The sequence below is a fragment of the Aspergillus ambiguus genome (genome assembly GCF_047715705.1).
Source record: "Aspergillus ambiguus strain CBS 117.58 unplaced genomic scaffold BDV59scaffold_20, whole genome shotgun sequence".
NCBI classification, from domain to species: domain Eukaryota; kingdom Fungi; phylum Ascomycota; class Eurotiomycetes; order Eurotiales; family Aspergillaceae; genus Aspergillus; species Aspergillus ambiguus.
Window position 1 is genome coordinate 231,928 of NW_027395533.1, and position 12,696 is coordinate 244,623.

A 12,696-nucleotide genomic window follows, 5' to 3' on the forward strand; every position below is an offset into this window, starting at 1 on the left:
AAGGACCAGGGCAAGGAGCATGACAAGGACCATGAGAAGGACCATGGCAAGGGTCATGGTGGAGATCATTACTGGAGCCATTACTGGAACTACAACTGGAAGCATGAAGACCACGGCAGGCGTTACGGAAATTAGGCACAGGTCCCTAGTTGAGGGTACTGAATGGGGTACTGAATGATATTCTCTGCCCTAATACGTACCTTCACGTTAAGCCCACAGCCTCGATTATTATATGCGAGAATTGCAACTGTTCGGTTAGTTGCCTAATTTTCAGATTGAGAATACAGGCCATTCAGCTATCTGACCATATTTACCATGCTAATCTGTACCGCCATCATTAAGGATGAAGTTGTCAAAGTATATGTTAGTATATTCTTCGTATGATATAGTGACATATAGTGGTGCTTTCTGTACAAAGTATCCGAACTAACCAACATGTATAGCCCTGGGCAGGTACTAGAACCAGATGTGGGCAAGCAGAGCACAGAGTCGATAGATGCGACTAGAAGTACACAGTGAAACGGAATAGCTCATTGTAAGGCCCATATTTGCTTATATGCTCCGCTGTCAGGAAAGGTTTACCTGATAAAACAAACTGGTCCAATCCAACGCAGGTAGTAGGACTTGCATAAGTATTAGGTATTATATAACTATCAGGTACGATCTCAGTTAATGAACAAGAGCCTTCACTTCGACCTGGGATCAATGCTCTGAAATAACACACATTAATTAGTTGCATGGAAATTTATCACCTCGTGCGTTGACAGCGAAAAGCACTAAGAAGCCATTGCTTTGGCCAGGAATGCGGAGAGAGAATTCGCATTTTGTCCTGTCATCATGGTGAAATGGTTCGCCCCCTCCAGGACCTGAATATCCTTGATATTTTGTTGGCCCACTAACGTATCCCACTGATTAGGGCCCAGGTCTGTACGATCGTTAAGAAGCCATAACATCTCTCTGGGGTCTGGGGCACCATCTGGCGAGGGTTCGGGACGCGGATCCCCGGGCTTCCCACATACGCCATCCCTTGCCCAAACCAGATAAGTTGCAGGCATTTTTTTATGCCACGATTCTTCGGTATAAGGAAGAGGAACAGCTTCGTATGCGTCCAAAGAATCAATGAATGCGAGGAAGTGTGGCAGAAGCCACTCGGGAGGAGCTCTTTTCCCTTCAGCAAAGAGCCCGATTCCCTCAAAAAACCTGTATAGGCGTGGTGGAAGCTTTTCAAGGCCAATTGGGAAGGGCGAGTCAAGTAAAATTAGCCGCTCCACATGCTCTCCCTCCTCCAGCAACAAAAGGCGCACAGCATCAAATGCGCAGATGCCACCAGCTGACCATCCACCAACATTGTACGGCCCATAAGGTTGTCGCCGCCGTATTTCGTCCACGTAAGGGCGAGTAAGGCTATCAAGGCTGCACTTCAAATCTTGTGGCTTTTTCATGTACGGGCAGTTGAGACCGTATACACATATATCTGGGCCAAGGAGTGGGATGGTAGCATAAGAAGATGCCGATCCTGAACCGTCAGGGAAAAGGAAAAGTTTCTTTCTTGATGTTCGTGGATTGCCCTGTAAGAGAATAGATGTTGCAGTAGGATGAGTGGACTCTTTCGCTTGGACTTTAGTTGGCGGTGTGCTAGGCTTTGATGGCGGAGAGGATACGGCCAAGGGGTCCGATGACAGTCCAAGTGCCTCTCCAACAGCATGTAGTGTAGGATTATCCATGAAGAAATCGGATGGAAGGTCCACATCAAATTGTTCCCTGATCTGTCCCAGAACTGTAAGGGACATTAGAGAGTCCAAGCCAATTTCTGGAAGATTATCTTCGCGGCCGATACTTGTCTCTGGAACTCCAAGCTCTTCTGCCAGAATGCGGCATATTTCCCTCCACAGTTTACGGGTTGGTTGGTTAGATTCCTCTCCTTTCTTGAAAGACACACCAGACTCATTATCGCTGAACAAATCTGAGGATGTTTGGCTAGACGGTGTGTCTTTGAACCCGGTAGTACTTGAATCGGAGGAGCTGCTGCGGCCTGTAAACTCTTGGAGCAATAGACCTTTGAATTCCCCTAAGGTGGGGTAGTCAACAAAGACAGCGGAGTCAAGGTCCAGATCAAGCTGCTCTCTATATTCCCCTGTGATCGTAAGGGACATCAGAGAGTCAACACCGTAGTCGGCGAAGATCAAGTCATCAGTCAATTCCGAAGAGGATAGGCCAACCTCCGATGCCAGTATCTCAATCGCGCGAGATAAAGGACTATTTGGCACAGCGGAGTTGGGATCACTGCCTCCATTTATGGGCTTCTTCTGAGTAGTCTCGTCTTTGTTGGTGTTCTTCAGCTTCGGTTGACTTGCCCTCGACTCGGGCTGTGACTTTTCAACGGGGCTCGATGGAGGGAGTACAGTATCGAGAACTTTACGTGCTAACCCTTGGAACTGTCCACGGAAGTCAGCACAGTAAGAAAGGCCACAGAGATCTTGCTCATACCTTGATACCCCCGAACAATGCGACAATTTCATCACCCTCAAAAATATAAACATCTCCAGCCCAGATGGAGTCCTTCCATGGCTGCATTTTCACATACGTCTGATAAGTTACGTTGGCCGAAAACTTTTTTAGACAATGCATGGAGCTCCATCCGTGGTTCACAAACACCTCAGTCTTGGAATTGGTTGAATCACTGGCATTCATGATGAACCCAGAGAGATGCCCGAAACTGTCAATCCAAAATGGATTGCGATGGAAAGTCCCACTTGTCTCTTGCAGCTTAACCTGTGCTGTCGCTTCATGTTCGCTGCTGTCAAGGACAACCTCCTGGATATTTTTGAAGCTCTCATCATAGTCCACTAAGGCACTAAACAGTTTATACACCATTCCGCGTTGCAAGCGATGGGCTAGTCCAGACTGGGTCTTTTCGTTGAGAAGGGATATACTCCTTTTGATGAGGTACCCGATTCTGGCCCAATTGGCCTGTTCTTGAGCACAGTCGAATAACTTCACACAGCACTGTGCATGATCATTAACCTTCTTTCCTGTCGCATTAACAGAGTACACTTGGATGTCTGCACTCTTTCTGCTCCAGTTCATTGCTGCGGATACGCGGAAGAACTGGTCACCAGATCTGCCGATCAGGGGCTTGGGGACTTTCATATCAGAAACGTTCAGCCCTAACTCACGATATTCCGGCTTATACTTTGCAATCATGTAGTCAACAATAGTTTGCGCTATATCGGCGTATAGTGACTGTAGAGAACGTTAACGTTAATCCACTTGCGAAGTACACGTGGAACGATTGCGCCCACTCACCGAAGACGTCAGAGCTGCACCATTGACTTTATGGCCTTGGATGACCTTATTTAGGTCAGTATCCGCGATATTGTTCTCCACAACCACAGTTGTGGTTTCTCCATTGTCTTGCTCGTCAACTACCCGCTGGGCGGATGTTGTCAATGCCGTGGGCTTCAATTGGTGCTCCGGCATGGGGCTAGCACCCTTGGTCAAACAGAAATCACCCGCATATGGGATCCAGTAATTTTTCAAATCCCAACTATAGCGTGGCAAATCCAACACACGATGAGCCGAATTAAAATCATAGTGGTATTCACTCCAGTTAAGAGCAAATCCCGCAAGGTATAGGGCTGAAAGGCTGTCTGAGATGACCTTCCAGGGATCGACATCTCTCCTCAATGAAGCAATTGTTGTAACACTAGGGCCATACGTTGCTTTTATCATCCCAGAGCAGATTGGATGAGGTCCAACCTCTATCCACAGGGTGTCACCATTGATCGCTTCTGTATCCCAGCCCGCTTCAAGAGCACCGAGGAAGTTAACCGGCTGGCGGCAATGTTCCATCATATAACGGGCACTAAGAGCATCGTAGTTAGATGAATCGACAATAATGCCCAAAAGCGATGAAATAAACGGTATTTTTGGCTCATAGAAGGCGACATTTTTGGCAATATTTTCGAAGGTCTCCAGGATAGGTGTCACTTGGCGAGAGTGGAAAGCGAAGGGTACTTGAAGTTTTGTAGCTTTAATGCTCCTGGCTGAACATTGATCAGCGAACTGGTCAATATCTTGTGATGGTCCGCTGATGACTGTTTCTGTAGGACCATTTATACAGGCAATGGTAAGATCGGTTGGCTCTATTAGCTGCTGTACCTCCTTCAGCCCTAGTCGGATTGCCAACATAGAGTGCGTTCCCATCTGACATTTTTGTTCGAGTAAGGAGGCCCGGTGGCCACAAAGATAAATCGTGTCACTTGCAGTCAGAACTCCCGCCGTATATAGCGCAGCGTAGTCTCCCAAGCTATGGCCGACGACAACGGAGGGCCGTATTCCCAATGATTGCCAATATTCCACCATTGCTATTTGTAGACATGTTGTGCCCAACTGTGTTATAACAGGACGACATTGTTCAATTGGGATGTTTCCATCAATGAGAGGAATGATGGACGGGAATCCCTGCCCTTGAACAAGGCTATCCAACCTTTGGACGCATTGTTGGAATTGAGCACAGTCCATGTATAGGCGCCTGCCCATCCCTGTATACTGGGCACCCTGTCCGGTAAATGCAAAGGCAACCTTCGGTATAGGTGAAGGAACTGGAGGATACACGTCCGTCTGAGACTGCCGGTGTAAGTGATCCCGCAGGTCTAGAATGTCCGTTGCTGAAACAATTGTCCGGTAACTATGGTGGAGGCGACGTGCTGTCGTAGTATATGCCAAACAAGCCAGGTACTTGTGGTTGTCCGGTTCAGACAATGGTGCTGAGGTGTCGATGTGGCGGACCAGGGAAGTAATATTGTGTCTTAAAGCCGTAGCAGAGCACGCCGATACCGCAATCAAATGATGTTCTCGGGGGTCACGATCAGGGGAGTCGCTGTATGGCGCGTCCTCTAATAGTAATGCGGTGTTTCCACCGGCTGCTGAAAAGTTGTTCACAAAGACTTTTCGCGATCCCGCATCTGGTCTTCTCCAGGGAGTAGGCTCAAAAACGATATGAACGTTTCGAAGGGAAAGGTCCGTTGGGAATTTTTGATTAATCCTTGTCTTTATCCCACAATGTGGGGGAACAGTATTATGCTTCATCATTAAGAGGACTTTCACCAGTGAAGTCACACCAGAAGCTGATTCACCGTGGCCGACATTAGCCTTTGCTGATCCGAGGTATAGAGGGGAGGCAGGAGAACGTGAGTAGTCCGGGGCAAAGACGTCAAGCACAGAGTTCATCTCTACTGCGTCACCAGCTTGGGTTCCCGTTCCGTGCATCTCGATATAGCTAATGTCCTCGGCCTGGGTATTAGTGTCGCCAAGCAACTTGTTAAAGATGAATGCTTGGGCCCCAACGTGAGGCCGCGTAATTGAAACAGACTCTGCAGAATGATTTGTATACGCAGAATCGATAATACCAAGTATGGGGTCATTGTCCGCTTGGGCATCCTCAAGCCGCTTTAAGATCACGGTGCCTGCTCCCTCAGCGCGGCAGTAGCCATTGGCATTATTGTCAAACGTATTGCAGTTCCCTGTTCGTGAAAGAAAATGGCCGCGGTCCAAACCAGCATGATTGTCGGGGTTTGTTAACACGTTGACACCCCCAGTTATGGCCGTGTCACAGTCGTTTCTCCAAATAGAGTTGCAGGCGAGATGGATTGCTGCCAGACTCGATGAGCATGCGGTGTCAACACTAATACTCGGACCGCTAAACTTAAAGAAAAAGTTCACTCTTCCCGGAGTAAATGCTCGGTTGCCGCCAGGAATAAAGTAAGTATCAATATCCTGACCACTGTTAATTTCGCGATAGTCATCACTTGTCATTCCGTAGAAGACACCAACGCGGTCCCTTTGGGTAGATGGAGTACTATCGGGGATGAGCCCCGCCATCTCCAACGATTCAGCGGCTGTCAGCAGGACCAATCGCTGCGCTGGATCTGCCTGTAGGGCTTCGCGGGGAGACATATTAAAGAAACGAGGATCGAATAAGCCAGGTTCTCTGATCCAACAGCCGTACGGAACCTTGCTAGTATTCCGTTTCGTGCCAGACAAATCCACATGGGTCGCGATATCCCACCTATCAGGGGGGACAGTTTTGTGAACGTCAAGCCCTTTATACAAAAGATTCCAAAACTCCTCAATACTGTCCGCTTCAGGAAAACGCCCTGACATTCCAATAATGGCGATCTTCGAGCGAGATGCACGTCCACTGTAATTTGGAGCGCTTGGCATTGTGAGGTGCCCCTTGGTCATGGATTCCACCTCGACCTTGCAATTAGGTTTGGTTTGTAGTGCGGCCACAAGGCTTGGGGTAGCACTGCTGCCGATCGGCAATATCCTGCAGATGGTGTTTTCTTCGGGCAATATCTGGGATACGCAGGATTTTGACACCTTATCCCAGCATATAGGACGCAGGAGGATCTCTTCGATTACACAACTGAGAAGGCCACCCATAGTTGGCGTCTGCAGAATCTCTCCTGTATGGCTCGATAAAATTGGAATCTGTGGCTCATATGTGCCATGGAGCATGGAAGACACAGACTCTGCTAGGGTCTGAACCTCACTATTACTGTAGAGATGGGATGCATGATAAGGACCATGTATGCCGTGAGCCTTTGAAAATTTATAACGGCCCTCAATGCTGTCTTCAATGAGTTGGTCAAGGACCTCTGGGCAACCGCTAATAGACACACTCTTGCATCCTACTGCGCTTATATATGGTCGTCTTGAAGGTGCAATATCCTGAAAGATGTTAGCATGCACCATCATAACTATATAAACGTTCGCATCACCTGGCTTTGGGCGAATTCATTTATTAGGTGAGTAGCATCGTCATTCTTCAGATCGAAGATAATAATACACCAACAACCGGCGGCAGGCTTGTGAGAATCCACAAGTTCCCGTGTACTCATGACGATCAACCCCAGGTGAATATTCATAACTACCATATTCACGGCTAGGGGGAGTAATTCCCCAATGTTTGTACATGAGCTTACCGCTGCACAAGTAAGGAGACCAATACAAGAACCGATCAGATGAGTGCTTGACTTTGCTGGGTATACATGACCATTGTCTCCGTGGTAGCTGTGTCGGTTTGAGTTAGAGGTATCACCATTAAGGTCCGAATAGCTTACTTGATGAAACAGGCGAGCTGATAGATACAAGTCAAGGCTCCTGAAATGGCAGGATTGCCCGGCTCTTCATGGTGCCGTGAAACTAGGTCCGTGAGACTTGTAAAACGAGGGAAGAGTTTCTGTTTGGAGGACGACAACCGTGAAATTTCTTGGCGTAATGCATGGCATGATCTCTCCAGAAACGAAGCAACAATGGTGTTATTTTTGGCCTGTAGAAGTTCCGCCAAGTTTTGGTCAAAGCTAGTAGTTTGGTCGCCGAAGACATACACCTGCTGGGAGTTCTCCATGATAGTAATTCTGATGGTTCCTAAAAACGCTAGCTTTATGCTGGGAGGATGGGGGTATTTTGTGACCAGTATATATAGGCATTCCTAAAATAACAAGCATACTCTGTGGCAAATAAGATCCCTTTGGAGCATTATACAATGTGGTCTAGGCCACGCACGCTATGAATGGTGAAGTCACCAAAGCCAGGATGTCAAGTCTGCATGATGTTTTATCATGGCGTCACGGGCTGCTAATGTCCTTGCGAGTAGATGATTTTCTGGATGTTGAGTGGACCACAGGTGGCAGTAACAGGTCAGTGGATGAATTTTTGATGGAACCAGCTTTTGTTGGGAAATAAACTCATGTCTCTTGTGCTGTGTTATGGTGCCTTGTTACTGAATGATTCAAGGTGCAATGTACCTGACTGTAGGTTTACCTGACGTCTGAAATTACATGGGCTTTCAGAGGCAGCATGACGTTGCCAGACAATTTTACAAATTCATTTTGCTACCTTATGGTTCTAGTCTCCGGAATGGAGTCTGTACAGTAGGAATTATTTCATTGTTGCTAACGTAGGGTGCGGGCATGGAAACCGTACGTGCATACTTTCTCAAAAGCCATGAAAACTTCAATTGCATATACCTATAACGGCGTCAAATAAATTACTTGTTTGCAGCGCGGAAGACCTCATCAAATCTGCCCTCATTCCACTGAACAGTAGGCTTCAATCCCGCAAATTTCCACACACCATTGACCTTCTGATAGTAGTGTTCATTGGTTGCGTGTGAGTGGCCCTTCAATTTAACAATCTCTAGATTAGAGTCTGTATAGACTTGGTGTGCTGCCCGAAGCTGATGGTGGCCAATGACTTCAGTTTGGGAGACTTTCTCCCACCAAGTAGCCCCAATGAGGTGTTGAGTCTTGATGGTGGGATCCCCCAAGAAATCATCAGAAGCCACCATTGCGACGTAGTCTTTTGCTGGAAGATCGGTCCATTTTCTCATACCAATGCCAGTGTAATCAACCTGTACCGTTGGTGAGCAAGCGGGTCTGAACCTGCCAAAGTCCTACTAGGTCTAACCGTAAGATAAGGAGCAATAATGCCGCGTAACCGCTCCCAATCCTACGTTATAGGCTTTGTTAGCTCTGTGATAATTAGCCACTTAATCATTGAACTCACCTTAGTGTCATAACTATCTGCCCAGTCGAAAACAAGCTTCTGTAGAGCAAGGAAATCTATCACAGTTAGCTGACATTGTAGCAACGGACAAAGTTGGGTTACCTTCGAAGCTAATCGTCTCAACAAGACTGTTCGTATCCATATTTGCTTGTCTTCTCAACATCTCTGACGTACGAGAGGTGACAAGAAAATAAGAACTGCACCCAGGGGTGGCAATGACATATATATGCTGAAGAATAACTGTGGAGGTAATGATGTAGGTGACTCAGAGCTACAATCACTTCTGGCCGGTTACATGGCAAATAGGAGTGACATTCCATCTGCAACAGGCCAGGCCAGGCCCGGATAATCCATGATCAGTCTGCCTTGAAATTTCCCACCAATATTGTTGGGCTAGGTGTATATTAAGCCAGCGCGGCCTACGCTTCAGTCCCCAACAAGCAGTTTCCCTATCTACCCATTTTTTTCACTCGTCTACGAAACGCTATGGCAGAGACACACTTACCCTTGACCGGAAAGGTTGCACTGGTGACGGGCGGGGCGCGAGGAATTGGGGCTGGTATCTCCATTGAGCTTGCTCGAAGAGGTGCATCTGTTGCAATTAATTATGCACACAGCCCCGAGTCAGCGAATGCTGTAGTTTCCGCTATTGATGGCATGGGGAGACGATCTTTGGCGCTGAAGGCCGACCTGAGAAACGTCGGCGATATCGAGTCACTCCTTTCCCAGGTCGTCAGCTATTTTGGCCATTTGGACATCGTGGTATCCAATTCTGGAGTCGAAAAATTCCGGCCTCTGGACGAATGTACGCTTGACGACTTCAACGAAGTTTTCGATCTCAACACCCGTGCGCAGTTTTTCCTTGCGCGCTACGCGTATCCTTATCTCGAGCCCGGAGGCCGCCTGATTCTGATGTCCTCCATAGCAGCGGAAATTGGCATTCCTGGGCATGCGTTGTACGCAGGTAGCAAGGCTGCAATTACCGGCTTCACACGCTGTCTTGCTGCCGACTATGGAAAGAAACGATGTACCGTCAATGCAATCGCGCCAGCCGGTGTGAAGACCGATATGTGGCGGGACAACGCCTGGAGATACGCACCAGGATGTAACCATGAGTCTCCAGTAGTGGAGATCGAAAAGGCCTTGGCAGTTGGGAGTCCTTTGAAGCGTTGTGGGCTCCCTGAGGATATCGGGCGCGTGGTGTCTTTTCTGGCCTGCCCTGATTCCGAATGGGTTAACGGTACGCTGCTGAAGTATTCCTATTGTTTTTGCGCATTCTGTTGCTAATAGAAACAGGGCAAGTAATACCAGTAAACGGAGGTGCCAATATTTGACCCAGATATTGGCTACTGGGGAAATACTGGCTGGTAGGCATCAGGGCTCAGAATTCATCCTGAATAGTTTCCACAATTGGGCCTTTCCATCCTGTTTTGAAGATCTCCTCAAATCTATTACATTATCCGTATTCTATATTATTGAAATTTTATCCGCCCTTTTCTTTTTAGTTTATGCACTCCGTAGCCTTTCTCCTGGGGGCCTCTACGCTGAGAGTTGACCGGAATGCACGGTGGCGCACAAGCCACCACCCAGCATAATCCAGTTGATATTTCCGGGCATGTAACTGTAACTGCTAAGTATGAACTCTGGCTATTCTAGATTGCTCAAGTGGCCTCTGCTTTCATAGGTCTAGCAGACTGTGTCATCAACATAAACATCAGCAGTCCACTACGTATACGATACTATGGTCTGATCCCCACCTTGCCATTTTCAGACAGGGTTGAGCCTATGACAATTATGACAAAATAGAAAACTTGTTGGGGAACCGTGAAGGATGGTACACGTAGTATCTTCAGGTTTCTTGAGCCCTACGCATCACTGGTCATTATGGGTTCACGAAACGTGACGCCATCCTGTAGCTTTCGGGGTCTAATATTTAAACGCGTTGCAATATTACCAGCTTTCTCTCATCAAAAGGCATTGCCATCTGTGTGATAGCTCACTTGAATTCCATTTACTATTCTTTCATAATGTCTCAGTGGATTCTTGGGAAGAAATTCAAGACGGTGTACCCGCATAAGGGCTCCCTGAAAGTTCTATGGGAGACAAAATGGAAGTTCGCAGTACGTTGCAGATATAAATACTTCTGTTCAACGCAGGCAAGTAGGGAGGTGAAGTGCTGACAATAGGGCAGTGTGAAAAAGCCGTGTATCCTTTTCACGATGGGTGCATCGAAGATTTTGAGCCCATCTTCAACGACCTCATCTCAGTAAATTGAACTTCTCATATTTTGGCACATACATTCTAATCCATTACAGAGAAACATCAACGATGCAGAAAGTGATGAGTATACTACTGCTTTTCTACCGGCCGCTGCAGCCTTGGAAGAGCGGGCTTCCCATGCACTCTCCGACGGCGATACTATCGACGCCGCAAATCTCCTTTGCCGTGCGGCTGTATTGTATCGCATCTCACGCTTTCCCTATGTTGATGTCACGAAGCCAGATTCGCTTAAACGGGCCGCATTTGAACGCCAGAAAAAGGTGTATCTGATGGCCGCCAGTCTTTGGACAAGTCCGATAAGGGAGATAATCATCCCGCACACGCACGCCTCACCCGGAGAAGTTTCTGACATTCCTGTCTATATCCGTACACCCGAAAATTGGGGAAACAGCCAAAAAGTGCCAGTTGTACTCATACTGACTGGATTGGACGGCTATCGACCCGACAACAGCCAGAGAACAGACCAGATTCTGGCTCGTGGATGGGCGTGTGTAATTGTCGAAATACCAGGAACTGCAGACTGCCCAGCTGATAGACGCGATCCTAAATCCCCTGACAGACTGCTGGATAGCGTCTTCGCATATCTGGAAATGCAGCCTGCCCTGGACGCTAGAAGAGTTGTGGTGTGGGGTTTAAGTGCAGGAGGCTATTATGCAATTCGCGCGGCACACACTCATCGACAGCAACTCCTTGGAGCAATTGCTCACGGACCTGGAAGCCATTACTTTCTCGATCCTGAATGGCTAAGCCGTGTTGATGACCATGAATATCCATTCAGGTTAGCCGGACTTTTTCCCCGCTTGCGAAGAGCCGCAATGTGCTAATGGCTATCAAGACTGAGCAAGGCTTGGGCGATCAAGCACGGATATGCCAATGTTGCCGAATTCGTCATGAAGGCACAGAGCAAATTTTCCTTGCTTGAGACGGGCATTGTCGATCAGCCGAACTGCCGCCTTCTGCTATTGAATGTACACATACCAATGCCATACGGACACGTGCTGAGCTGAGCTGACTTGAAATTGTAGGGAACTGACGATGGGGTTGTCCCAATTGAAGACTGCCTAGTACTTTTCAACCACGGAAGCCCCAAGGAGGGAAGGTATGATCGAAAAAAAAAAAAAAAAAAGCCACTGAAGAGGGCCTCCTTGCATAGCCACCGACCATTAGCTGACTAGTAAATCCAGATTTTTCAAAAGTCTCCCTCATATGGGATATCCTGATAGCCTCCAGGCAGCATATACGTGGCTTGAGGAGGTGTTGTCCCTTCCCTTAGCAAGTGATTGCGCTTAGGATATCTCGATGCTACGTGTCAGTTGAAGACAAAACACACAAGGGGTTGGATAATTGCGGATAAAACTGGTGTAGTAAAATACTACCTTTCTGGGTCCAATCATTTCAGATCCCCTGAAAAAAATTTTTCTTTCCCTCAAACCACTGTCTAAGGGGGAATGCTGCCGGCGTACTTCTCAGCCAGCTGCCGCCTAGGAGAAAATGTATTGCGTAATAGGAATTTTGCTTCACATACATTCGAAATCGAGAAAATAAAATTCTTTTTACAATTGCTAGGTTCTTTTGAAGTAGAGGTCAGCTAGTTTCCTCAAACACGTATCAAGTTGCGCGATCACACAGGCCTCTCTGTGGAGTACATCTAATCCGTCTCCGGACGTAGATGGACATGCCAGTTACATTCCGCCTTCGCCCGTATAGCTTTTAAGTTTTCAGGACCCGTCGGGAAAGCAGGTGTAAACGTTTATACATACAGATGCCACTGAACTCTTATTGGCGGCATCTTTCGGCTGGCGTTCGGTGGCGTTAGCAGAATTCCTGTGGTGTTCTGGATGT

General features: G+C 47.5%; 4 protein-coding genes across 4 annotated transcripts; 2 read left to right on the plus strand and 2 right to left on the minus strand.

The window, feature by feature from the left end:
• Window positions 1–732: 732 nt before the first annotated feature.
• pksP (polyketide synthase alb1) lies at window positions 733–7,414 on the minus strand (the record flags this gene model as incomplete). The annotated part of the gene is made up of 5 exons (XM_073695234.1): window positions 733–2,435; window positions 2,488–3,243; window positions 3,307–6,735; window positions 6,786–7,077; window positions 7,128–7,414. The coding sequence occupies 5 exons, from the start codon at window positions 7,412–7,414 to the stop codon at window positions 777–779; spliced, it is 6,423 nt and encodes a 2,140-aa protein (XP_073547035.1). The 3' UTR covers window positions 733–776.
• A 642-nt stretch (window positions 7,415–8,056) lies between these two features.
• Window positions 8,057–8,716, minus strand: arp1 (scytalone dehydratase arp1; the record flags this gene model as incomplete). The annotated part of the gene is made up of 4 exons (XM_073694127.1): window positions 8,057–8,419; window positions 8,476–8,517; window positions 8,575–8,630; window positions 8,677–8,716. 4 exons carry the CDS (start codon window positions 8,714–8,716, stop codon window positions 8,057–8,059), a joined length of 501 nt encoding a protein of 166 aa, XP_073547036.1.
• Window positions 8,717–9,060: 344 nt separating this feature from the next.
• arp2 (hydroxynaphthalene reductase arp2) lies at window positions 9,061–9,908 on the plus strand (the record flags this gene model as incomplete). Its single annotated transcript, XM_073694128.1, has 2 exons — window positions 9,061–9,814; window positions 9,871–9,908. 2 exons carry the CDS (start codon window positions 9,061–9,063, stop codon window positions 9,906–9,908), a joined length of 792 nt encoding a protein of 263 aa, XP_073547037.1.
• A 693-nt stretch (window positions 9,909–10,601) lies between these two features.
• On the plus strand, window positions 10,602–12,144 carry ayg1 (heptaketide hydrolyase ayg1; the record flags this gene model as incomplete). The annotated part of the gene is made up of 6 exons (XM_073692286.1): window positions 10,602–10,694; window positions 10,766–10,840; window positions 10,890–11,632; window positions 11,690–11,822; window positions 11,880–11,953; window positions 12,039–12,144. The coding sequence occupies 6 exons, from the start codon at window positions 10,602–10,604 to the stop codon at window positions 12,142–12,144; spliced, it is 1,224 nt and encodes a 407-aa protein (XP_073547038.1).
• Window positions 12,145–12,696: the final 552 nt, after the last annotated feature.